We start from the raw sequence: 26,964 nt of genomic DNA on the forward strand, positions 1-26,964 counted from the left end.
GATTCCCTTGAGCTTGAACTGACCTTATTTTAATGTTGTTCGGGCTAGTTAGGAAACCTGCAACTGCCTGGTACTTCCTATTGGTGTAGCCTGATGCTACTACTGGGAGGTGACTGTATTGAAATGCTCAAACCATCAGCTGCAGAACTTCACAGGGTGCTGCCTGTGTGCTGACCCAGAAACTCGGGGAAGGGAGGAAATACTCCAAGCTCAGTAAGCTGGAGGTGCGTCTGCTGCAAGGCTGGTTATGTGTGATTCTCTTAGATATAGGCATCTGGCTAGAGCATGGTCTGTGACCAACGTTGATCTGGCATGCAAAAGAAACTATTAGGCTTCCACGTTCCTGGTAATTTTGTTTGTCGTTCAAAGGGGAATGGAAGCTGGTTATTTTACAATGTGATTTCTTCCCCTGATTGTCTTCAGCTCCCTGGATGCTTGCCGGCAGCTGCTGCTCCCCATACTGCAGTCTGTCTGGTAACTTCCATTCTCATCTCTTTGCACACAGAGCAGGTCCCTCCACAGGGCTACGTTACGTTCAGTGACAATGGCAGCTTTGAAGGGGAGGATCTCCGGTTCCGGGATGTCACCTCTCCAATCAACGAGCAAGATGTGGAAAGTAGCAGCAGCAGGGGTAGGGCATGTCTCAGAGGAGGGTCTAGCTTCCAGTGTGAGTGATCTGGGATTGAGAACTGCTTCAGAACTTGCACGTTTCCTTTCTCATCTCCCCACCCCTTAGGTCTGAAGAGCTCCTAGGAAGGCATTTTTCCTGAGATTCAAGCAAGAAAGGGGGCACTCCATCAGTGCACAGGCGTCCTGTGTTGGATTGGCATAGATTCTGTCCTGCCATCCCAGAGGAGAGTGAAGTGCCATGATGGAAGGGGGAGAGAGGGGTAGAAGGAAAAATGAGTGCCATCCATCTGCACTGGCCTTATGTCAAGGACATTGGGAGACCTCTCCTGGGTGCTTAGGGACAAGAACACAGATTAGCTGGTAACCCCATGCCCTAAAACATACACCTGTTACCCATTACTGCAGTCAGTGATACTAAATGGCTATAAATCTGTCCACCAATGTATTGCACTGAAGCTACCTGACACCCACTGGCAGTGGTATGGGGAAGGACGGGTGCCCCTGTTCCAGACATGATACTCTCCACTCACTCCTCAGAGTAACCTCCTAATCTGAGCAGCTGCTGCACACAGACTCAGGCTGGATGTCTACGTGAGGTGAGAAGATCAAGGAGAAGAAGCAGGAACTCATTGTTTTCCTTTCTGCTCCCCTCCAGAAGAGAATGCTTTCTTCATCAACAACTTGGACATCATCAGGAGCAGCAGCAGCAGTAGCGAGTGTCTGCCCAAAGCCCTGGGGGTCAGCAGTGAGGGCTCCCTGGAAAGCAATGAGGTGGGGCTTTTGTTTCTTCTTGGTCACTGCTGTTGGTGGAACACAGGAACTCACAAATATGCCAGCCACTGGCCATAACTTTACATCTGCCACGAGACTGTAGGATCCAGGGACAGGAGGGGAGAACCTCCAGGGTAGAAGGAAAGCTGTAAACTCCGTTTAAATGTCTTAAGGCAGTGGTTCTCAACCAGGGGTAGGTGTACCCCTGGGGTATGCAGAGGTCTTCCACGGGGTACATCAACTCATCTAGATATTTGCCTAGTTTTACAACAGGCTACATAAAAAGCACTAGCGAAGTCAGTACAAACTAAAATTTCATACAAACAATGACTTGTTTGTACTGCTCTATATACTATACACTGAAATATAAGTATAATTATATTCCAATCAATTTATTTTATAATTATGTGGTAAAAATGAGAAAGTAAGACGTTTTTCAGTAATAACGTGCTGTGACACTTGGGTATTTTTATCTGATTTTGTAAGCAAGTAGTTTTTAAGTGAGGTGAAACTTGGGGTATGCAAGACAAATCAGACTCCTGAAAGGGGTACAGTAGTCTGGAGAGGTTGAGAAGTTGTCTCATTTGACATTGATCCGAGTATCTGAGCACCCTCCCTGCAGAGTGGTTTCCCGATGGGTAGATCAGTAACTCTCCAATCATAGCACTTTCCCTGTCCCAGGCATTCACTGCCCTCCCGACCAGAGAAGGCTCAGACCATGTGACCATTTGATTCAGGAGCTTTCTTGGAGCCTCTTACAAACAGCGGGGCAGTGAATACAAACAGCAAATTCTTGTCCTGAGATGAAACCCTTTCCATGATCATTTAGCCCCAGGGCAGTATAAATAGCCACTTTGTGGTCGACAGCATCCTGACAGGTGCCAGCAGGCTGGCTTGTTTTCTGAAGCAGACTCCCCTCCCTGCACTATGCTGGGCTCTAGCTGGTGATGTCTGTGCCCTTCCATGGTGAGCCCTAATGTTCACCATGGTTTTAAAGTCCATTCTTTCCCCAATCCCTGATCCCTTGCTCTGCTCGTGTGTGGCCCTGTCCCTAACCCACAATCTAGAAGGGAAGTCTCCCATACCCTAGCATTTGATAACTGTTGAATGAATTTGGCCAGATGACTGGATCAGGTCACTTGGATTTGTTGAAGTAGGATGGCACCACTGCTTCTAAGGTGATCCTGGCTTCTACAGGTTGGAATATGGGGAGGAAGTCTGGACTTGGAATCTATGTAAGTTACTCAGTGGTTCAAGTAACCACTTGCATTCTTAGACCAGGTTCTGGATTTGGTGTAGGTGTGCTGGATGGGTATGACATTGTTGGGCACTAGGAAGGCTCCCCGGTTCCCTGAACTGTTGCTCACAGGAATAACTACACGCTATCCTTCTGCTAGTCAGCGGGGTCAATGTTTCTCTGGGCTTGAAAGAATGCAGTACATGATGGCTGCTTTGTGGTGCTGGCACTCCAAGGATTAGCTCCAAAGCAAGGCCTCTCTATTGTAGTGCAGCATTCTGGAGATCCATCGAAGAGAACACTGCCCTGGACTCCAGCCTGGTCATTTGGCTTTCTCAGATAAGGAAGCAATGCTGCTCCCTCCCCCTCCCCCATTCTCCCCCAGTAGGCTTTGATGCCAAACCTCTGCAGCTCGTTCTAATACTCTTAAAATGGAGAGGCTGCTTTTACAGTGAAACTCCTGCTCAGGCATCGCTATTGCTCTGGTGGAACATTCCTGATCACTCCAGACCCAGTGCTTCTAACCTTGGCTCCTTAAACTTTCCTCCCAGCCCAGTGTAATTATTAGAGCAGGTTTTATTACTGTTTGTGTGGTGGTAGCACCTAGGAGCCTGTTTATGACCCTGGACTCCATTGTGCTTGGTGCTATACAAACACAGAACAAAGACAGGCTCTGCCCCAAGGAGCTTACAGTCCAGATAAGAATTATAATCCTGCCTGACACATTTCCATCCTACCTAAAACCCTCGGCATGGTGGATTGGGGAATCCTCTCCTTTGCTTGTCTCTCTGAGATTGGAGTCCCTGCAAGTTGCTCTTTGCTCAGGAATTCACCCTGGAAGTCCTCTTTAACAAGTGATTGCTTAGTCTTTACCACCCACACTTCCGGGTCTCTGCTCCATTTAGGAAACAGTTTCCTATTGGGGAATGTGGCTAAGACAGAGTATTCTGTTCCCACCCCAGTGCCTACAATGAGCTTGCCCAGACTCAGAGCCTGGGACTGAAGTAGCTGAGAGCTTCCACATGTTCCACACCCATGCGGTTCCCTGTGGTGATTCTGGTGACTTGGCAAGTTGACCCTGTGCCATTAAACAGGCCCCTTCTGTCTCTCCAGGACTCTGACCATGCAGAAAAGCTCTCTAGTCGGAAACAGGCTAAAAGCTATGTGAAGATCAAGACCCGGTACAGCAACTGTGACAGCCAGTGGTCTCAGAGCCCAGGCAAAGCTGGGGTGTCTAGTCAGCACTGTACGCTCCCTAACCCAGAGGCCACCACCTACACAGGACCCCAGGTAAGAGCTGCAAAGGAGAACAGAAAACTCATGTCCGTGATGGGGTGAAAACGTGTGTCAGTGCAAAGCTATTGGAGATCCCTCGAAGAGACTGCTGCCCCAGGACTCCAGCCTGGTCATTTGGCTTTCTCAGATAAGGAAGAAATGCTGCATCTCCCACCCCAACCCCCATCCCCGAGTGGACTTGGATGCTGAACCTCTGCAGCTCATTCTAATACTCTTAAAATGGAGAGGCTGCTTTTGCAGTGAAACTCCTGTTCCGGCATCGCTATTGCTCTGATGGAGCATTCCTGATCACTGCACCCCAGTGCTTCTAACCTTGGCTCCTTAAGCTGTCCGCCCAGCCCAGTGTAATTACCAAAGCAGATGCGACTTCCATGACTTCTGCAGTGGCCAGTGTGGCTGACCCTAGGGCCATTCAAGCAGCTAGCCCTGGGGACAGCCACACTAGCCACTGCTGGAGCGGCTCTGCAGCCATCCGCTCGGGCGGCCCTGCAGCCAGTTGCAGCAGCCGCTGCTGGAGCAGCCTCAGCCCTGGGGCCAGCCACACCGTCTGCAGCTCTAGAGGCCCCTGGCAGCTGGCCCTGGGGACTGCCCAAGCAGCAGCCAATGTGGCTGCCCCAGGGATCTCCTGAGAAGTGGTCCCAGGGGCAGCCAGAGCAGTTGCTGGCTCCCCGGGGCTCCTCCCTGGCTGCTGGTGCCGCAGGCTCCCCCCAGCAGCACCCCTCCTCCCCCGCCCTTAAGATTCAATCAGGGGTATTTATGGTATATGTCATTAACACAGTATCTTTATATTTTACATAATTCAAAACTTCATCCATACCCATTTCATTAACAGTTTCCTGGCTTTCCCTATCAATCTGGTTAGCAGGACAGGCATACAATGTACCTCTGGGATATGATGAATTTCACACAGACACTCAAAGGTAGATAGAGGAATTTCTATGTCCTCAGTATCTTTGTAAATGGGACAAATCCTTTCCCAGTTTTTGTTGTCATGAGGGGATGGATCTCCAGACTGTGGCATCTTTTTCTGCTGTTTCAAGAATTGGAGCTGAAGTCTGGCAGATTCCTGTTGCATCTGGTGAGCCTTCTCCTCAGCAGCCAGCCATTCCATAAGCCTTAAATGGGCTTCTTTTTCCATATCCGTTATCTTTTGCTTTTCCTGCAATCGAAGATCTATCCACTTTTGTTCATGTTCTAGTTGCTGCTGGTTTCTCACTGCAAGCATTTTCACTGGGTCTGCTTCCCTATCACTGGCCATTAACAGATTTTTCAGTTCTTGTTCTGGGGCCTTTTTCTTAAAAGACAACCCCCTCTGTAACCCCAATTCTTCAAGGGTTTTTCTGTCAGGCTCTTCAAATGATCCTGGCTCACTCATTGTAACTGATTTTTAACCCTTAAACTCTCCAATATCAAAATAAATTTTTGACAAGCATGTGGTTCTGATCCAAAAATCCAGTTAACCTGTGGTAATGTGTATCGTGCCAACTACGCCACTGTGACCAGAATCCCAGGGGAGCCAGCTGAGGTCAACTCAATTAGGATGAACTGCAAAGCATGGGGCAGACAGTCCCCAAAGCTGGTGGATATTCCAATACTTAGAGTTACCAACCAAGCACACATAGCTTCTGTATTACCTCACTGGTTGCCCAGAAGCCAACAACACATTTCCCTTAAAGTAACCCAGCCTCAGGCCTCCACCTAGATATCCAAATCAGGTATGATGAGGATTCCTGAAAATCTTATTCATCATATATAAAAGGTTCTACCAATCCCAAAGGATCAGACACATTACCTCCCAGGTTAATGAATATTCCAGACCTTTCCCAAATACATGCTTACAGCCAATTCTTACTAATTAAACTAACATTTATTAACAAAAGGAGAGAGAATTGGTTAAAAGATCAGTATACATACAGACACGAGTCAACTTTGAGATTCAGATTCATAGCATAGATGGTGAGCTTTGTAGATGCAGAGAGTTCTTTCAGAAATAGTCCATAGGTTATAGTCCAATATTTGTATTCAGGGTGATCCAGTCAGCACTGGGATCTCAGTCCTTATGGCTTAGGCTTCCGCTGTATGACGCCTCAAGCAGATCTGAGATGACAGGATCAGGATCCAAGCCATTTTTTATACAGTTTCAGGTCCTCTTGTGACAGCTCAGTCCCTCAACGAACAATAAACTCATTTTCTAAGCATCGCAGATAATTATTCATACAGATTAACATAAGGCAATTGCCTGTTTTTCCACCATTCGCAGATGACTTTCTATATGTTTCAAAGAGAGATGAATACAGCTATATCCTAGGTTTACAGTTCATTTAAATGTTAAGATGTTCTCTTGATCTCTGAATTAACAGAATACAGCATAGACAGGTACTGTTTGATTACATTGTTGATTTCGACCTTTTAAAAAAAAAGCCACAAACATCATCTCCCTGTATGTTTTTAAGGATTGAATTTGAGTCAGTTATCCTGCAGGATGCTTAACTCTTTCTGGTCATGTGTCACACCCCCAACGTGAGAGTGGTGTGGAAGGGAGAAACTAGAGCTCGTGGATACACCCTAAGGACCTTCCAACATTGATATGAGCGGTGTTTACATTGAATTCTTTGTAAGGCCAATTTATTGATGCATGCTTTGGGCCAAGTTAAAAACTTAGTCCATACTTTGTGAAACACTTCAGTGATTCCAGGGTTTGGTCTATGTGTTGACTTAACATGGCCATTAATGTTCTTCAGAGAGCATTTACTCTAGCATTCAGCCATGAAAGCTGTGAGGAGTTGTACCTCAGTTTCCCTTTGTGCACAGCAATTCAAGCTTGTAATGGTCTTTTTGCTGAGGAAAGTTTTAGGATTGTGTACAGACATTAGCTGTGAAACCTTAACATTATTAGGCTTTTTAATACAAAGTGTGTTCTTATTGAACAAACAGCATAATCATAAGGGTTTCTAGTATGTACCACTCTTAACATGTTCAAGAACATGCACATTGTACATTTTTACAATTTTTGGTATCAGCAACAAGTTAGTTACAATCATTAGCAATAACATCAGTTCTATCACAAGTGTGCATTTACAATTATCCTTGCCATGCCAAGCCTTTTGTTTAGATAAATTATTCTTTAGGTCAGCTTGTTCAATATCCCTTTTGAGTCTTTTTAGCTTTTTCTTTACTTTAGGGTTTTCCTTAACATAGATTTTTAGTTTAACCACTTCCTTAGGGTTTTGGTATCTTAGAGATGAGTGAGGCAAGTGTTTTTTTCCCCTCCAGTCAATCGGGTAATTTGCATTAACACAGACACTAGCCTGTTTACCAGTTTTCAGATTCTTAACCTTTACCAATTCCAAGGCTGGACTCTGTCTTAAAGAGATACCATCCATTTTCACTAGCCTGTTAGACTCAAGGTTCTTTTGTCCTTCCATTACCAACCTTTGCTTCCGCATTGAATCAGATGTCAAGTCCACTAAGACACTACAAGACATATCCAAAATATCTAGAGATGAGCGTTTAGCTGCCATCTCCTGTATTCTCAAGAGATCAACTGCACAACTGTTCTCCTGCTCTGCAGATTCAGCTATCCAGTTTTCCCTCTGAACCTGTGATACAGACGGTTTACTCAAAGAATCACTGTGGAGACGTTCCCGTCCCAACAACACTGTCTCCTCAACAAGCTGGTCAGAGCTGTTCATACTCCCTAACAGTTTTTATACCATCTGAAATCTTCTCAAAGCTGTCCACAATGGGTCTTTCTAAAGCAAATTCAGTGGATTCATTTTTACTTGAAAGACTCAGGCCTTGGCTACACTGGCGCTGTACAGCGCTGCAACTTGCTGCGCTCAGGGGTGTGAAAACGCCCCCCCCCCCCCCCCCGAGCGCAGTGCTGTAAAGCACCAGTGTGATCAGCGCTGCAGGCTATTCCCCTCGGAGAGGTGGAGTACATACAGCACTGCGAGAGCTCTCTCAGCGCTGGCGGCGCGACTACACTCGTGCGGCAGCGCTGTGAAGTCCCAAGTATAGCCAAGGCTATTAGTCACCAACACACTTTTCTCAGAAGACAAACTCTTTACTACCAACAATGGCCCATTAAGAGTCAATGGAAGTAATTCCTGATTACAATGTCATTATCCCTAGCAGACACAAACTTAGGAACATTTCCATCCTAGGCTTCAGTTAAATCCAGAATCAGCTCTGAGAAGACTGATACATTTTCAACCATCCTAGGCTGACAGGCTTCTTCTGTCTCTTTTACGGACAGAGAAGAGCTAGATACACACTGTTCCTTAACAGGCATGCTGCCGTTGCTCAAAACAGACAAACAATTGGAGAATTTTTTTCCTTTGTCCCAGCATGCCTGGCTGTTCAGGGACAATTGCTTGGAGAGTGAGACAGCTTCCTTAACAAGAAAGATGTCACTCCCAACAGACAAACTTCTGCTTTTTACAGACAGTGGCTCATACTGAGCTACTTTAAGCAAATTACTGTTACCTTGTCTAGGCTCGCTTTTACAAACTTCACTCACCAAGAACGTACCCCCTTCTTCCTCAATTAGGGCTTCAATGTGATCATCAACTTTTTAATCTGCTCTAGAGAAACATTTTCCTGATGAATGATTTTTCTCTCTGCTTTATGTAATTCCAGATTCACTTCTGAGATAGACAGATATTCAGAAACTTCTTTCACATGTAACCTGCTTTTCTGTACAGACAAACGGCCATCTTCCTCAGACAAAAATTTGAAGAAACCCTCCATAGGCAAATCATTGCCCCTAATAGACAGTTTCATGATATTAACCTGTCTGCACAAAGCTTTAAAATCATTCCCTATTAAAAGATCTGAAGGAATTGTATTCTTCGCTCCCACAACCATGGTGCCATCAAATCCCTTCCATTGAAGGTGGATTTTAGCCAAAGGCACTCTTACAAAATAGTCAGATAAGGCTACAACAGTTACACTTTCACCTGGAGAATAATCTTCCTCCTTGACACAGTTCTTTCCTACTTAACCTGCTTGCAGGGATGGTTTGGGGATAGGGTGACCAGAGAGCAAATGTGAAAAATCAGGACGGGGGTGGGGGGTAATAGGAGCCTATATAAGAGAGAGACCCAAAAATCGGGACTGTCCCTATAAAATCGGGACATCTGGCCATCCTATTTGGGGAATCCTCTCCTCAGCCTAGTGTAGTGCAGGGAATCTGAAGGAAGAGCTTTACAGTGTCTGGCTGCTACTAAGTACAAGCCAGGCCCCATTACAGCTTGTGGCTTTAGAGAGTGAACAGTGCAAAAAAAGTTAGGATAGCTCCAAAGTAGCTGTTAGCCTTTCATTCAAGGAGACAGGAGGGTCCAGTTCCTCGTGTGGGTACAAACATCTTTGCTTTGGATGGGCTGCAGGATCTGGCAACATTCCTGGAGCAGATCGGGTGTCTGAAGTACCTCCAGGTGTTTGAGGAGCAGGACATCGACCTCCGGATCTTCCTGACCCTCACAGAGAGTGATCTCAAGGAAATAGGCATCACGTGAGTCTCTGCGGCATAGCACCTTTCTCGTTGGGGCATACAAAGGGATCAGGAGAGTTCAGTCCTCTCTTCCAGCCCCCACTCCAGGTTTGCACGATTCTGCCACTACCTTTAGTCTTGCCCTCCAGCCTGGGGATCCCTCACAGATCTCTCAATGTGCCTTAATCCTGGTCTACAGCAAACGCTGGTCTTCCAGCCATCCCCCCCCCCCCCCCAATTCAGTCCCTGCCTGCAACTCTCCTGCAGCTGTTAGCAGAGCCTTGGAGGAGATGGATCGTGGTTTTCTGCTGTCCCTAATTACCCTTCCTGCTCATGCCTGGGGTTTTCATGGGCCTCAGTGGAAGAAGGGGCAGGAGTCTCTGAAGCAAGGTCCTGGCACAGTTTTGCTGCTAACTGCTTGCTGCTGTATCACCAGCCTGTTCGGGCCTAAGCGAAAGATGACCTCTGCCATTGCTCGATGGCACAGCAATGCCAGGCCTCCCAGCGATGCCCTAGAACTGGCCTATGCAGATCGGCTGGAGGCGGAAATGCAGGAGATGGCCATTCAGCTGCACAAGGTAACGAGCCTGGCTCTAACCCAATCACATATTTACTATGGCACCTCCTGGGGGTGGGGAAAGGCTCTTAAGGGAGGGAGCTGAGGTAGTTTGGAAGGGATGCAAAGGGGTAGGGTAAGTTAGGTAACCCCATGTTGCAGGTTCTGCCACACTCTAACCCTCGCTCTCTCATGCTGACAAGGCTTCTGTGTCTTTAGTTCAAACCCAGCTGGCCAGGATGCTGGGCTGGGGATATCTGCCATCCTGGTTAGGATCTGCTCATACTGAAATGGGGAAATCCGTGCAGAAATGTCTGTCAGCTTCGCAAACCCACTCTCCTGCATAGAAAGAAGGGGAATCCCTGAGATCCGAGCTGACCCTGTGTGGGACCCTTATCTAACTTCCTTCCCACCTGCATCTGGGCCTCGGATGGGTTTGGTGGGTGCATACAGAGCTCTCTGCAACCGCCCAGATCGTGATAACAGGAGGCTCCAGGGATGTTTCGTGAGCAGTCAAGTGTCTGAGATTGCAGCGTGCAGCACTCCCCATTTCAGTCCTTCCTCTCTCGCTCTCCCCCACTGCAGAGGTGTGAGGAAGTGGAAGTGATGAAGGGCCAGGTGTCCCAGGAGCAGGAGCTGCGGGCGGTGGTCGAGAGCTGCTTGATGGAGCGGGACGTGGCTTGGAATGATGTCCAGATCCAGTTGCGGGAGGCCCAGGCTATCACCAGGGACGCTGGGGTCCTGCTAGAGCAAATGAAGTAAGTTGCTCCAGGGGAAGTGGAAAATAGGGCCGCCCCAGCGTGTCTGTTGTCTGGCTGCAGGCGGCGTCCTTCTAGTGAGCTGTCCACACACAGTCATACCACAGCATCTGAACCCCATTCTAATCCTCCCCCAAAAGAGGACATTCCAACAGGATAAGCAGATACTGAAGCACTGTGGGTAGGGGCCTGGCTTTCCAGAGCTAGAGTTCTGAATGTTCAACCCCAGGGGGAACCAGGTGCTAAGTGACTTGCCCAGTGACTTAGGGAGTCAGTGGCAGAGTTGGGAAGAAAGCTCAGGAGCCCTCCCGCCACTAAAACCTGTAGTGTAGTGCTTCTCCACTGCAAGGGCACTCAAGCCTCACATTGATCACCAGCTGCAGTCAGGATGAAATTCACAGCCTCTAAATCATACAGCATTGCCCAGTGAGATACACTTCACTCTGTATTGACCTGTCCTAGATACTCTAGCCAGCAGGACAACTCTGTTTTTTCTGTTCTTCTGAAAAATCCCATATTCAGTGGTGGTTCTGCTCTGGGGGTTAAGCTGATACTTTCAGCTCATCAGTCCTGCTGTGTTGGCCAATAGATTAAAACCAGAAAATCTCTGTCCTTCACTCCAGGGGTGGAAGCAACGCTCTTGCCCCTGGAGAAAGGAGATGCAGCATCACTGAGTTCCCAAGGGACCTGTGTCCAGCCTGCCATAGCCAGAGGGGAGAGAACCCCTGCTGTAGGCCTTTGAGGACTTAGTGAAGAGAGGGAGTCCCAGAGGGGTCCCCCTGGAAAAATGAGAAAGGAGGCTGGTTTGAGAGAACAGCATAGTGTTCCCAGACAGGACTTGTGTTACTTCTGCCTGCGGCAGCTGGAGTTCAGTGACTTCTCCAACAGTTGGCCACAGTGCTCACATGTATGTAGCACATACAGTAAATAAGGGGAGGAGGGGGGAAGGGGCGTGCCTGCAGAGCTCAGCTGTGCAGAGGCAGTGGTCATAGTAGAGGGCCATCCACACACTCCAGAGCAGCATGTATTGCCTAACGAACGTAGTGGAGTGTGTGACGGGTTCAGTCACAGAGACCCCCCTTGGGACTGTCACCTGATGTGCTGAAATTACCTCTGAGCCCATTTTCCACAGCCAGTTTGGGACTCCAGAACCCTGCCTTGTTGAGCCAGACACACTAGATGCTGCAACACGGACCCAGGTCTGAACCACGCCCCCAAAGCTGCAGGCTTTAACTGAAAACCACTCAGCAGGTTACCTATCTCCAGCACCCAGACACCCAGTTCCTAATGGGATCCAAACCCCAAATAAAATCAGTTTTACTCTGTATAAAGCTTATACAGGGTAAACTCATAAATTGTCCACCCTCTATAACACTGATAGATATGCACAGCTGTTTGCTCCCACAGGTATTAATCACTTAATCTGAGTTTGTTAATAAACAAAAGGGATTTTATTAAGTATAAAAAGTAGGATTTAAGTGGTTCCAAGTAATAACAGACAGAACAAAGTAAGTTACCAAGTAGAATCAAACAAAACACGCATGTCTAAGCCTAATACATTAAGAAACTGAATACAGATAAATCTCACCCTCAGAGACGTTCCAATAAGCTTCTTTCACTGACTAGACTCTTTCCTAGTCTGGGCCCAGTCCTTTTCCCTGGTACAGTGCTCGTTAGTTACAGCTCAGGTGGTAACTAGAGGATTTCTCATGACTGCAGCCCCCTTTGTCCTGTTCCGCCCCCTTTTATGGCTTTGGCACAAGGCAGGAATCTTTTGTCTCTCTGGGTCCCCACCCCTCCTTCTAAATGGAAAAGCACCAGGTTTAAGATGGATTCCAGTACCAGGTGACATGGTCACATGTCCTGTGGGACCCCAAGCCTCCATTCTTCCTGGCCTGACTTACACAAACTCAGGAAGGCTTACAAGTAAACAGAGCCATTTACAACCAATTGTCCTGCTTAATGGGAACCATCAAGATTCCAAGCCATTATTAATGGCCCACACTTTGCATAGTTACAATAGGACTTTAGACTAATGCTTCACATTTCTACCTTCAGATACAAGAATGATACATACATACAAATAGGATGAACACATTCAGTAGATTATAAGCTTCGTAATGATACCTTACAAGAGACCTTTTGCATGAAGCATATGCCAGTTACATTATATTCACACTCATTAGCATATTTTCATAAAACACATGGAGTGCAACATCACAGAGGTTTTACCTATTAAGTGGCTATTTCACTTTTATCTGTAACAGTAAATCATTTTCTAAGATCCTTGTATACTACGTACTGGCTGAGAAGTCAGCCCTTTCTTAAAGCAGGCACTATTTTTATGGATTAAAAAGGACATTGTCGACTTAACCCCACATGTTTTGAAAATGATTTTTATCTGTATTACTGAATAACAGGTTAGGTTATTAATATGGGGAAATTCTTTACTCCCTCCCCCACTTCGTGCCACTTTGTTTTACACTTTGCATTTAGGGTGGACAGTGAAAAGAGACTAGTCGATTTCGCCTCTGTAACCAAATCAGCATCTAGTGAACTTCACTCCTGATACTCACTTGCTCCCACAATGCTGCCCGTTCTGGTCAATCTTCCTAAAAATGTGTGTTGCTGTCCCAGAGGCAGTTCCATTGGCCAAAGGTTTTGTAGGCTTGTGGCTCTGACAGCCTGTGTTTGGGGCTATATTTGCCCTGACAGTCCATGTCTCTTTATTAAAACCATGTGTCTGTGTGACATGCTTCAGCTTTTTGCATGCTGTGCCATTACTGTGCCGGCTCTGCTTCTTTGAAGGTGGGTGGAGGGATCTGGGATTTGTCCCATTAATGAAGCATGGAGCTGCTGTCTGCCTAGAGGAGGGATTTCAGACTAATTTGGTGCAGGGATCCAATTGCACTTTTCATTGTGGCATATGGGTCAGAATATAGGACTCTGTGTGCCCCTGTATCCACGGCAGAACTGGTGTTGGTGGCAATGGCAGGATTGCCCAGAGATCCAGAGTAAAATCTGGCCTGTGTATGGTGACTTACAGTTTAGTTATTGCTAACTTATTAGGAACTTCATTGTCCGCAGTGTAGTTGTAGCCATGTTGGTCCCAGGATATTAGAGACAAGGTGGAGGAGGTCATATCTTTTATTGGACCAAGTTCTGTTGTGGGGGAGTGAAGTTTTTGAGCCCCCACAGAAGCTGACTGCAGACTCAGGAAAGCAGCAGTTCACATGTGGAAGGTTTCCTTCACAATCTCAAGGCAAGACACGTAAATTCTCTCTTTTTAAATGAGAGTTGAGGTTGTTCAGAGTCCAGGCTAGTCCATACACTGAAACTGCACTGGTTTAACTAAAGATGTGATGTTAAACTGGTGCAGCTTTGTGTGTGGACCCTCTTGCTTCAGTTTAAACCTTCAAGTGCATTGATTTAGGTTGCATTTCTAAATTACAAGTGTGTAACTTTGGGTGTGGACCAGGCTTGAATGTCAGGTGGACCAGATCCAGCCTGAGGGGCATTTGTGTGAAACCCAGGCCTGGACCTTTCTCTGCCTTCTCCTTTTTCACTGACCGCTGCAGCTGTTCTGTGCACAGGGCAGGGATTGCTGTGGAAGGCACTCTGGGCTCTTGTCTCAGGCACATCTGCCTGTTCCTGGGAAGGGCAGTTTATAATCCCGTGAGCTGCTAGCCCCAAGAAGCATGTGATCCCTTGGCTGCCCAGGCAGGTATTTCTGGACACAGGAGGGCACTGGCAGGTGATTTCCCAGAAGTACACGTGCCTTGCTAATGGGTGTTTGGTCTCATTTGGTAGAGCCTGTCAGGTGGAGCTATGTTCCCGGCTGAAGCAAGGGCACCTGACTGGCAGGATGCTGGAGACCAAGGCATGGCTGGGAGCTGATGAGGACAGATGGCCCGAGGGAGAAGGTAAGAGCCAGGTGCTGCTGTGACTATGAATGGCCCAGGCTGCAGGGAAAAGGTAAGGCAGCAAACAATCAGACTGAATGAATGCAGCCGAAGGGGCATGAGAGGCACCAGAGAAAAAGCAGATGCTTTAATAGATGAAGAGGGTGAAACTAATGAGGCATCTGAAATGGCTGAGCTACCAAACAGATCCTTTAAAAACTGTCGTTAATGAGAGAGACTTAGAGTAAAGTTTTCAAAAGCATCTAATTCCATTGACTTTCAGTGGGACTTGGGCTCCTCGGTACCTTTGAAAATGGAATGTAAGTTCCTAACTCCCTTAGGTGCTTTTGAAGATTTTTACACCTGGACAAGTAGGAGGTGCTGGGGACCTTGCAGATGTCACCATTGACAAGAACTAGGCATGGGAGGGAATTCTTGGGAAAACATCCACATGTGCATACCAGTCGGCCTGTCTGAGTGTGTCACAGGCAATTTGCTACTGATCCGACTGCTCCACTGACAGCTGTTTATGAAGCACACTGGGGAGGTTGCAGAAATGAGAGGTCCATCTTCATTTCTTGTCTTCAAAACAGAAAATCCTGGCAATTACCATCCAGCAAGTCTACCTCCGTTTCCTTGAGATTCTCCTCGTATTTGACCTATTGAGCATCTCTAGGGTGACGAGGTCACAAACATTAAGCCAGGTTGCTTTATAAATAGCCAACTGTGCCACGCAAGCACAAGCCCTCTTTTGCGAGATTAGCGGACGGAGGGAACTTGCTGCTTGTCACACATTTGCATTGTAGGAACTCATTTGATACAAGATCTCAGTAAATCAAAACCAACCAATTCAAGCTGCTGTGGGCATGAAGGCTGTGAGGGGGACTGAGCCCCAAGCCCTCGCTTCTCTGCTCCTGCCATGGGGAAGCTGCAATGGTTGGTGAGAATCTCTCTGCTTTTAATCTCCCAGGTCTAGAAGGAGGGTCAGTTTCCTTGAAGTCCCTGAGTCTGCCTGAGCTGTCAGCTTTCCTGGAGGAGCGTGTGGGAGATATAGGTATGGCAGAGAGGGTCTCGGGGGGCCAAGTCACTAGGATTATCCCCAACTCCCTCTGAAATAAACCAAAGGACACTTGGTTTCTAAGACAGGTGATAACTGGAGAGTGGGCAAAAGATACCTGCCCCATGCAAAACATAACACGTCTTACTATGGCTCTCCCACTAGAGCCAGATCAGCCCTGGATCCTTGTGTGGGGGCTTGAACCCACGGCCATCTGGCCCAGCTGTACTAGTGAGCCACGCTGACACCTGTAGGCAGCAAGAGTAATTACTCTCTTCTCCAGCTGCTCTACAGTACAAATCCTCCCTCCTGTGCACCTCAGGGTGGCTCCTTCATTAGAATGAAGGACAGGAGCAGCCTTTCTCTGCTGCAATAGAAACCGGCTGGAGCAGAGCCTGGGGAGCCCTTGTTCTCTCTGTACTCCATCCCCTGCATATCTGCCCATTGTGAGGTGTGCTGGCCTCTTGCACTGGCCTTGCTCCAGCTCTGTGGCCAAGGAGCTGCCTTTGTGTGCCTCCAGCATTCGTGCCCCATTCTCCTGACTAGTGGAAGCTGGACCCAGTGGCAGGAAGCCAGCGAAGCAGTGGTTCAGAGGGCGGCAGGGTGTGGGGGAGAGAGAGACAGGAATGCAGCAACCCTACTGGCTGAGCCTTTCCCCTGCCCCTTGTCTTGTGGTGCCCTGGGCTGATAGCTAATGGGTTTTGCCTATGCCCTTAGGGAATGCCCTGCATTCTGTGACTCAGAACCTTGTGCGGCTACAGACCTCGGAGCGAGGCAAGCAGAGCTGGCCAGAGCCCTAATGAAGCAGGATGGTGAGTGGGGCGGGGCTGGGAAATACTGACCCATGTCAATGCCCATTAAAGCAGGGGCTGGCTAGAGGCATTGTAGCCATGCAGCTCCTTCCAGCTTCCTCCTCACATAGCTCTGCCTACACACCTCTGTCCTGCCCTGCCAAACTCCCAGGGGTTGCTATCAGTGGCGGCTTTTCCACGTAGGCCCCTTGATTAGAGAGTTGCTGATGGGAGCTACAGCGAGCTGCTGTTCAGTGACGTTCCTGCTGCCTCCAGCAAAGGGTTAATTTTCCAGTGAGCTGTGGGGGCTCTTGAACTCTGAGTGGCTCCTTCTCCCTTGCAGGAATTCTGACGTCGGGTGATGGTTCCACCCGGAAGCTGAGTGCCTGGGAGAACGAGCGCAAGGCTGGTCTGCCAGCACGGCTCCTCTGCTGAGAGCGCCAAGGAGGCAGGCGGGCGCCTGGAGAAGGGGGTCAGCCAGCTGGGGACGGCGGAGAACGAGGAGTCAAGTGGGCAGGCGGCCTCGGCTGGGCTGATCTCCGGGTTCCTGTCACAGACGGTTTGCTTTCCCTGTCCAAGGGTTAGAGTGTTAAGAGCTGAAGCATCGGGGCTAATTGGCCTCTAGCTGCCCATGGAGAGACTGCCTCAGTTTCACTTAATGCTGCCTGATATTTTTACAGAGCTCTTGTCTGTAGCAGTCAGATTCCCTTATGCCCCTCCCTGCCACAACCCCTCGTAACTTGTTCCCTCCATTTGGTCTCTGCCCGTGGGCTGACCCAGCAAACGTGTGACACACAGAGCAAAGGCCAGCACAGTGGTGGCTGGTGGAGTGAGATCCAGTGCTTTGGAAATGGGAGAGTCCTGCAGTTCAGTGGGCTGGGCCTCCCCTTTGAGACAGGATCAAACAGCCCCAAGCTGCAGCCCTCGGAGGATCTGGGAGATTGAATATAGCGGGCTCTGCAGCTCTAGCCTGTGGAGAGCTCCCCCTCCTGGCAGCCTGCAGCGGTTCAGCTGTTACCGGCTTCCGAGGAGGCAGGAGCTATGGGATCACTTGAGTGTCCTAACTATGCTCCTCTGTTTGGTTATGGGTGCAGACCCCCCATCAGCGCTGACTTGGCAGCTGGCCCTGATCCTTCCTGCAGTCCATGAATGCCCACATTAACCCCCCAGGGTAGCACATTTCAAAGGCCTTGCTTCTGCCGAGTCAGCGTGCTCCAGAAGCTTCTGCCGCAGGCAGCAGCTCCTGCTGGTGCAGCACTGGCCCCTTAGGACGAGGGAGCCAGGAGCCACGTGAGAGGAGGGTGTGTGCGGCTCTTGCCTGATGTGAGTTTATACTATCCCCAAGCACTTGTGTGTGAGCTACGTGCTCTGTGCTGCATGCAGGGCTTGGCCCTGCAATTGGTGCTATAAAACCTGCCCCCAGGGTAACACCTGACCATGAGCACCACATCCCTCCCCTCAGGTCTGCCCCTATGTGAAGGCAGGCATCTAAGACCAGGCGCCTGTTCCATGGGGGATCCTCTCCCCTGGGAACCCATTAGCTGGCTCCTCAGCCCCTAGCTCCTGTTCTTGCGTCCAAGCCTCTCTCCTTCAGACTTGAGCTTGGCACCTCTGCCCCCATGAATGGGCTTTCTGCCAGTCATTTCTAGATTCCTGCCCTTCCTGCATGGAGGCTGCTTGTCCCCAAGGCAGCGGGCAGGGCTGCCCTCTTCTCCCTGCACTCTTGGGGAGCAGAAGGGACCTCCTGTTTTCTCCACGGGATGGGCCTTTGAAGCTGCTGCATGGGAAGGGTCGGAACAAAGCTCAGCCCAAGGTGGCTCAGGCTGGGCATGTTTGGAAACCCTGGCTTCCATCTCTTGAGGGTTTTGTGAGGCACCCTTTCTCGTGGCATCCGTGGGCCTGAGTCAAACATGCTGCCAGGCAGCTGAGTCCTGCTCTCCTCTGGGCCACGGGCAACCAGGCACTAGGCGTTGCGTTTTCCTTGTGCTTCTCCATCCTCCTTTGCCATCTCCTCCCGCTAGGAGGTCCCCTGCCGGGCTGCTCATCCCTTCATTTAGTGGACTGAAGCTTCCTGTCCTTCCTTCCCTCGAAGAACCCGTACAGTTGAGAAATGATTCCATGCAGTCCTTAGCCCCCGCATTGGCCCCACAGCATGAGAATGCTGGGCGTTGGGGTTGGACTCTTAGATACTAGTGCCATGGGCTCTTGCAGGGTAACCAGGAGGAGGGCGTGTGTGGGGCACAAGGGGAAGCTGCAGAGGCCTTTACCCAGGCAGGCAGGCGAGGCGCTGTGGGTTGACAGCACAAGAATGAGATGGTGAATGGGGCTCTGTCAAGGCTCCTTCCCCGCTATGAACTTTAAGGTACAGATGTGGGGGCCTGCATGAAAACTTCTAAGCTTAACTACCAGCATAGATCTGGTCCGCTGCCACGACTCCCAATGTGCTAATTCCCTTCCCTGGGTAGCCTTGAGAGACTCTTCACCAATTCCCTGATGAATACAGATTCAAACCCCTTGGATCTTAAAACAAGGAGAAATTAACCATCCCCACTCCTCTCTCCCACCAACTCCTGATGGATCAAGATCCAACCCCCTTGGATCTAAAAAACAGGGGAAATCAATCAGGTTCTTAAAAAGAAGGCTTTTAACTAAAGAAAAAGGTAAAAATCATCTCTGTAAAATCAGGATGGAAAATAACTTTACAGGGTAATAAAACTTAAAGAGCCCAGAGGACCCCCCCTCTAGCCTTAGGTTCCAAGTTACAGCAAACAGAGGTAAACACCCTAGCAAAAGGTACATTTACAAGTTGAGAAAACAAAAATAAAACTAATATGCCTTGCCTGCTGTACTTACAAGTTTGAAATATGAAAGACTTGTTCAGAAAGATTTGGAGAGCCTGGATTGATGTCTGTCCCTCTTAGTCCCAAGAGCGAACTCCCACCAAAACAAAGAGCACCAACAAAAGCCTCCCCCCACCAAAGATTTGAAAGTATCTTGTCCCCTTATTGGTCCTTTGGGTCAGGTGTCAGCCAGGTTACCTGAGCTTCTTAACTCTTTACAGGTAAAAGGATTTTGGAGTCTCTGGCCAGGAGGGATTTTATAGTATTGTACTGTTGCCCTTCCCTTTATAGTTATGACAGGCTCTCCAGAGAGCTGAGTAAAAGAAACACACACACACCCCACCCCCCCACCCCCCAGCCTGCAACCTTAAATGCTGCAGGCCTCAGACACTTCCCACTTAGCTGCCGGGTGCTTTTGATGCCATTATCTGTATGTGGAAATGGGTCATCTTCAGCCTGTGTTCCTGCTCCAGCCTCCGGGAGCTGGAAGTGAGAGCTCCGGTAACAGGGGCTGCTGCAGACCAACTGTGGCGTGCATTGGCTCCTCACATACACTGCTCTAGCTCGTGGAGATGTCTTGGCCACTGGCTGCTCTGACCTGGTGCTGCTGCCCCTGGGAGCTCTCACAGGTAGTGTTCGCGTGGCTCAGGGTGCACTGTCCAAGTGACACGATTTCCAATTCTGTATAGTGATTTGGGGCAGCCTTAGTTCTTAGACAAAGACCGTGCCCCTGTGATGGGGGCTATGGTGAGCTGGGGAAACTACCTTTCTCTTTGCTGGTAAAGGGGAAAAAGCTGTATTTTATTTTTAGATCTTGACCACAAACCCCAAAGTGCAATACCTGCTGTGACTCCATCCTTGGAGCCAGGATCTCCCCTCTGCTCCGCTGCCCAATGCCAAAGAGACTGGGCCATGCAAATGGCCTGCAGAGTTAATCTCTGTGCCGGTGGAGCACTGAATTCGCTGTGCTTTGGTGTTTCCAAACCTTCCTGGTTCGGTTCTCAAAACAGCAAGGAGGGGGGTGAGTTTGCCACACCATACTCGGTTGCGTGGCTTTGTTTGTACTTCTGTTTTCTCTTACATGTGAGACCAAAATTAATGCACACCGTGTTTGGTGAATAAATCTGATTGGATCTGTCGGCACTAGTTTGGTCGGGTCGCCGGTTGCATGTTGAGCCGGGTGTGAGCAGGGCTCCCGCTGCTGTGGCTGTGGGGGAGGGCTTGGCACACTGAGGTTGTCCCTCTAGCGTCTCTAACTCCTCTGCTGGAGCAGTATCTCCATCACCTGCACGGAGAAGGGAATTGCTGGAGAGAGGTGGAAAAGCAGGAAGAGGTGGTGGGAGATGCTAACACATGGGGTGTGATTTTCTTCCGCTCATGCTCAGCTTGCACTTAGGAATGGGGCGAGGGTGCAAAAGTAGCTTTTAGGCCACCAGTTGAGCCTCCTCTAAGCCAGCTGGTCAGGGACCTGCATGGCCCTCAGAATAAGTTAGTCACCTCAGGGCTGCTCTGCCCTGCACTTGGCTGCCATGGCCCCCTAAGGCTAGTAGAGCATCACTGAGTTCAGCCACATTTTACACAGAGCAGCATAGAATGGAAAGACTATGGGGCTCTCTAGACAGTTGTCATTGAATCCAGACCCCCTTCTCCCCATTGGCCTGGTCCTTCACATGTCAGTAGTCTGTTCACTTCACCAGACCTCTCCATGGGAGAGTGGTTGCAGGGTCAGGTCTTAGGGTTTGTCTACACAGGGATATTGACTGACTTAGCTATAGTGAAGTAATTGATTTAGCATTAGGCTGGTCAGCGTCCCTCTGTAGACAAGCTCTTTTGCAGGTGTCTTCATCAGCATTCAGGGGTGAGAAGAGGCTGTGCAGGAGGCGGTACACACGTCCCCAGCTACCCACTAGCTCTTACTGTCTTGCAAAGAATGGGACTTTTCATTGTGATTTGTTAAACAAAATGCCAATCACTCAGCTTGATATGCAGCCCAGTGGCTAGTACCCACCCTCTGTGCTGGCTGTAGGGGCCTCTCTGGAGTATGGAGCAGCCAAACGGTGGGCTATGGAGCTGTGTTTTATAAGAGGCTGCACTGTGCAATAATCTTAGAGAGGTGAGGTGGGGGAGGTAATATCTTTTACTGGACCAGCTTCTGTTGGTGAGACAAATTTTTGAGGCACACACAGCTCTTCCTTCCCCACCTTGTCTCTCTACTATCCTGGGGCCAGCACAGCTACAGCATCTCTGCAACCACTGTTCTTATTATCTGTCACTTGGACTCAAATGGAAATAGCAAATCTTTGCAATTCTTCCCATAGACACACACTTCTAAGGGGCACATCTTTGGCACTGCCTGACATGCTGCATACTAGCTCTAGGCTGGTTCTGCAGCAGATGTGACAGCAGCATGTGGTGTGCATTGAGATGGGCTGGGGAGCAGGGGCTGACCCAACAAGGGAACTTCTGGGCTAAATTGTGCTGCCTCCCCCTCTCAGCCTGATCACTTGGGCCATTCCCCTCAGTCTGTTTGTGCCTTTGGCCACTTCCACTGTAAAAGCTGTGGGAAGAGAGCTGAGCATGTGGCAAAGTGCATTACAAATGGGTTTAGAAATGGTTTAAGGCAGCATGGGCTTGGCCTCAGCTCTGATTGCAGGCCAGAATTTAGGCCGTGAGTGTAGCTAGTGACCATGGCCTGATTCTCATCTCCGAACGGTCCAAATCCCGTATCAGACTGTAGCGGCTTTCACAAATCGCTCGCCTCAGCCTATAGCCCATCTGTGCAGAGATGATGCCAGGGAGAGTTGGCTTAAATCATTGTGTCTGGTTTTTAAAGTGGCTTGAGCTTAGTCTCTCTCCAGCCCAACTAAAGCTCCATGATCAGCATGTTCAGGCCTATATGCAGCTGTCCCACAGTGTGCTTGACAGTCGACCCTGCCTGTTCGTCTAGAGTTGGCCAGCACTATCCATGTGCCACAGAGCTTCCTGACTACTTTTTGCCTAGCTGAGAGCAGTGGCGGATTTAGAGTTAGGGGGGCCTGTGCGCAGCTTCCCCCCCTGGGACCCAGCCAAGAAAAAGAACATTCTCTCTTATCTCCCCTGGGCAGCGCAGCCTCCTGGGGGAGGCCTCTCTGTGTGCTGCTGTCCACAGGTGCTACCCCCATATCTCCCATTGGTAGCAGTTCCCGGCCAATGGGAGCTGTAGAGGCGGCTCTTGGGGTGGGGGCAGCACGTGAAGACAGCCCCCCCCCTCCCCAGGGGCAACAGGGACATGCTGGCCACTTCCAGGAGCGGCGCAGGCAGGCAGCTACCTTTGCGCTGCTGCTGGCACATCTCTGCCTGCCCTTTGTGGGGAGGAGGGCAGTGGTTCTGTGTGTGCTGCCTGGGGTGGGGACAGTGCGTAGAGCCCCGCCAGGGGCATGCAGAGACGTGCCAGCAGCCAGCCACTTCCGGGAGCAGCGTGGGGCCACCATCCACGGAATGCAGGTAGCCTGCCTGCCTGAGCCTTGCTGCGCTGCCGGCCGGCACGGGGGGGGGGGGGGGGAGGGCAGGTTGTCAGATGAGATTTGTCCTGCATTTTGGGGGGCCCCCGTCATTGGGGGCCCTGTGCCACCGCACTGTTCGTTTCATGGTAAATCTGCCTCTGGCTGGGAGGTGCTGGCTACCCAGCCATCAGCTGATTTCAGACACTACCCAGTAGCACCCGGGCAGAGTGCTGTGGAGGCCTTACGGCAGCTGAGCCCCATACAAATGTTTCTGTGAAACTGGGAGGGAAGAGGCCACGCAATGGAAGACGTTCATTGTGCTGGCCCCTTGGAGTTGGAGAATCGTTCCATGAACTGCAGTGCGCTTTGGCTCAGGCCCGAAAGAGACACAGACGTTGCAGCATCATGCTAGCATGGGGGAGAATCTGGCCAGCCCCATGGCTCAGTGGGGTGAGAAGCTGCCTCCTCTGAGGGTGTGGGCCCAGGTGAGTGAAATACAAAGCCAAGAAAGAGCTTGTGGTGTTTTGGATTCTTTGCAGGGGGTTATTAGTCACTCCCAGGGTCTGGGGGGTTTGGTTTTCACCTGCTGCTCTGGTTAACGAGTGAACATGGTGCTCTGTGCAGATGGAGGGGGGTGGGGTGCCCGCCTGAGCCCAGGAAGAAGCCAGTCAAACACTTGCCTCCTTGATTCAGGTATTCAATGCCCAGTTCATGCCCTGGAGCTGCTGCCCCTTTCCCTCTGTGCCCAGGTGGCTTTCCCCCCACTTAGCCCCCCAAAACAGCAGAGCACATTTCCTTGCTGAAAAAATAAACATTTATTTACATGTGAAAAGACAATGTGCAAAATGCTCTGGTGCTCCTTAGCAGCTGGCTAGCTGACGAGGGCTCCTGCAGATCTCCCTCCAGCCTCAAATCCAGGTGCAGCTGAGCCCAGAAACAGCAAGGATGGCTCCTTGCCAGCCTGTAAAAGCCCAAGAACAATCCCTCCCACAACTCCCTGGAGGGGTTGCATTATCTAGCCCCTCCACAGAGCACTGCATTGGCTGGGACAGACACTGCTTGCAACCAAGAGGTCACATTAGCAACTTGCCAGGAGCCTGAGGGACCACCTGGATCTAAATTGCATAAAGTGAGAGACTGGGGCAGCCTGCCTCCTCCCTGGGAGCTGTGGTCTGTTCTGCTGCTGCTGGGGCACTGCGTGGGAGGAGCCATGGTCCCTACAGTCTTCTGAAGGTGAGGGCAACTTCGGGCAGCCGTCTGGCTGCTGCTGACATCTGCCCCCCTGCCAGGAGTCACGTCCCTGCCCTTAGGGGAGAGGGCTCAGAACTCAAGTCAGGCAAGTGTAGCTCCAGCAGTTGGCAGCTGGTGGGCACGATGCTGCTCTTTATCCACCAGGACATGGGGACGTGAAGCCCTCTAAAGAAAGGTCTGTGCATAAACTGCATGGGCCTGAGGCACTTGGGCAGCAGCAGGCGATACCACCAGCGTGATTTACAGCAGAGCCCATAGGGTCTGGGGGGCTCAGGGCTGTGAAGATGAAATGAGGCTCCCGCCACTTCTAGAGCACCAGTTGTAATCTGCCGCAGACCAGAAGCTGTGCCCAGCGGAGGGCTCTGGAGTGATCTAGGAGAAATGCCTTGCTGGTCTCAGTCCACTTCCTAGCACCCCAGGATCCACATGACAGGAAGTGACCATTGGCTTCTCCCCAGTGCTTGCAGTAAGGACACAGAGGATTGGCTGGGCTATGGAGACTACACGCCCATAGTCCAGGGTAAGGAGGCCCCAAGCTGTGGATGAGCAGCAGACTGGACTGCAGCCCTGTCAATCTGGATTCAAGGTGTCTGGAGAAGAGCATATTCTGCACTTCCTCTGGGCATGTAGCTGACTACTGCCCCTGCCAGTCCATTGCCACCTGGGCTAGAAGCAGATCAGCTTGCAAATCCAACCCCTTGCTTGGCAAGCTCTGGAATCTCCCGCCCTTCCCTGTTGCCAGCGGCAGAGTTCCCGAGCACAGAGGATGGGTGAGCCTGCTGGACCGAAGCAGGCTGCCTGTTTAGCTGTACCAGCCTAGCAATTTCAGTTGCTGCAGCCATGGAAGAAAGAGGGGATGAGCACTAGCCAAGGCAGAGAGAGGAAGGCGTGCCCAGGGGTAGGGCACTAGCCTAGGACTCGAGCAGATCTGCTCAGGCCTAATGTTAAAGCTTGACCCAACCCAGCTAGATCACAGCCGACCCGAATCTGACCTGAGGGGGGCGAGATGGTGTCATGACTGATGCAACCCGACCTCAACACTCTCATCGGGTTACCAGGGTCTAACGTAGTCGGACCACTCAGTGTTAAGAGGCTGCGTGCCCCAAGCCTGCACGTATGCTATACAGGTTACCCGCCCCAAACCCGACACTTAGAGGTGGATGCGGCTCAGAGGACCAGCGTCTACGGGCGAGAGCCAGATTTAGTGCCCAGCACTGCCCCTGACTTCCTGCCTGACCTTGGGTCACTCACGTGCATCTCTCTAGCCTCAGTTCTTCATCTGTGAAAAGTGGGGACAGTACCAGTCCTGGGAGGCAGGGCCATGCTCAGAGGATAAATACATTAAAGAGGCTGAGGGGCTCAGAGGCTGTTGAGGGGGATCGGCTAAGACGGTTAGTTTTGGCCAGTTCAGCTGGGCAGAAGGAGGCTCTGAAGAGGACAGCAGGCTTTGTGGCTAGCTAGGCAGGGTGACGGGAAGGAGAGGAAGGCAGATGATGGATTGTTGACGTGGATCTACTATGGGCTGGGGGAAGGGGGCTGAAAGCCGAGGCCCAGTGTGCTGAAGAAGTTGAGTGATGCAAAGAAACTGGGTTTCTGAGCTCCCACCTCCCCCTGAGGCTGCCCTCACAAGGCTAGACAAGTCAGCTGAGCCGTGTTTCACCAACCACTCTGGCTTCCCTGCCACTCAGCTATGAGACATCCATGCCAGGCAGTCACAGCCAGCCTGCTGGTCCCGTATGGGCCAGTGACAGGCAGGCAACCTGCTCAAACCCACAATGGGGTTCCCTGGGGCTAAGCATACAGGCCTGTCCCAGCCCTCCAGCTTCTGAAATGTCTCCCCGGCTAACAGCGGGGGAGAGCAGTACCAGGAGAGGGAGCAGGGTGTCCCCGATTTACAGGGTGAGAGCTGCACCCCCATGGATCAGCTGTGTGAGCCTTCCAGCTCCCCGTGTGTAGGCCTGGATCAGTAGTGGCTAAGGGCTTAGCCACAGGCCTAGATCCACTTGCAGGTACGCCCTAACTGTTGTCCCATACCGCACAGCGATCACAGCAGCGTCTCATTGCTGCAGTCTGACCTGTCCTCGGACAGTCGTGACCCAGTCAGACTCCATCCCCGTGTGCTGAGATTTGCGTGTCTCACTCCAGCAGGGGGTCCGGCGACAGCAGTGCTGCTGGGGATGGAGGTTTGCTGGATGCAGTGCCATCTGATGAAGGGTGCATCCTGCAGAGGTAGATTTCAGGTGCTGCACCAGAGGGTCAGGTAGCAGAGGACATTAGCAGGAGTCGGGGGGGCTGTTTCCCCACACTCTCGGTGTCCTGTTCTGCAGTGCAGCATAAACAGCAGGGTCCCATCTCATGGCCTCCTGTGTCTTCTGAGGGTATCTCCACAGCCGTGTCCCCCTCGCCCCATCGGAGCCTCAGGAGTGGCTGTTCTGCTGCAGCGTAGGCCTGCAGGATCCCAGCTTCTGCGCCTCAGCTCAGGCAGTGCTTACACCAGCACCCGTGGCTCTCAGATGCAACTGTTTTGGAAACCGGTGCTTTGCCCTGCTGCAACTCCAGCTGGGCCCATTGTTCTCCATCCCTGGCCTTGCCCTCCACGGCATCTGGTGCACAGACAATCCCCAAGGCCCTCATCTGCAGAGATGCAGTACTAGGTACATCCCCTCCAGGGCTTGGGAGCATGGCAGGCCTCTTGGCCTACTTCCCCAGCCGTCAAGCTGGGGGAGGCCCTTCTGCGGCTTTCCCAGGCAGGTTGCCCCCGGAGGGGCAGTGCAGCCATCACTGTGTGCAGCAGAGCGCCGGATGGTCAAGCTTCCAGAGCTGCCATTTCTTCTTCATTTCTGACTTCACCTAGGAGGGAGGAAAGGAGCTTGTGAGCTACTCTTCTCCTTCACAGCCT

At 50.6% G+C, this 26,964-nt stretch overlaps 2 protein-coding genes across 4 annotated transcripts in view; one reads left to right on the top strand and one right to left on the bottom strand.

Moving 5' to 3' along the window:
* Positions 1-20,470, top strand: part of ANKS3 (ankyrin repeat and sterile alpha motif domain containing 3) — a 35,807-nt gene extending 15,337 nt beyond the window's left edge. For all 3 annotated transcript variants that reach the window (XM_054043012.1, XM_054043014.1, XM_054043015.1), the window contains 10 exons: positions 506-631; positions 1,286-1,401; positions 3,752-3,928; positions 9,325-9,449; positions 9,865-10,006; positions 10,570-10,742; positions 14,553-14,665; positions 15,615-15,698; positions 16,419-16,513; positions 16,836-20,470. In XM_054043012.1, the coding sequence (XP_053898987.1) occupies positions 506-631; positions 1,286-1,401; positions 3,752-3,928; positions 9,325-9,449; positions 9,865-10,006; positions 10,570-10,742; positions 14,553-14,665; positions 15,615-15,698; positions 16,419-16,501 (1,139 nt within the window). In that variant the 3' untranslated portion in view covers positions 16,502-16,513; positions 16,836-20,470. The remainder of the gene's footprint in view (positions 1-505; positions 632-1,285; positions 1,402-3,751; positions 3,929-9,324; positions 9,450-9,864; positions 10,007-10,569; positions 10,743-14,552; positions 14,666-15,614; positions 15,699-16,418; positions 16,514-16,835) is intronic.
* Positions 20,471-23,614: 3,144 nt separating this feature from the next.
* Positions 23,615-26,964, bottom strand: part of LOC128843960 (glucagon receptor-like) — a 38,440-nt gene continuing 35,090 nt past the window's right edge. Inside the window, exon 14 of the mRNA XM_054041125.1 lies at positions 23,615-26,915. Within this exon, the coding sequence (XP_053897100.1) occupies positions 26,844-26,915 (72 nt within the window). The 3' untranslated portion in view covers positions 23,615-26,843. The remainder of the gene's footprint in view (positions 26,916-26,964) is intronic.

Source organism: Malaclemys terrapin, chromosome 10, assembly GCF_027887155.1.
Source record: "Malaclemys terrapin pileata isolate rMalTer1 chromosome 10, rMalTer1.hap1, whole genome shotgun sequence".
Lineage (NCBI taxonomy): Eukaryota > Metazoa > Chordata > Testudines > Emydidae > Malaclemys > Malaclemys terrapin.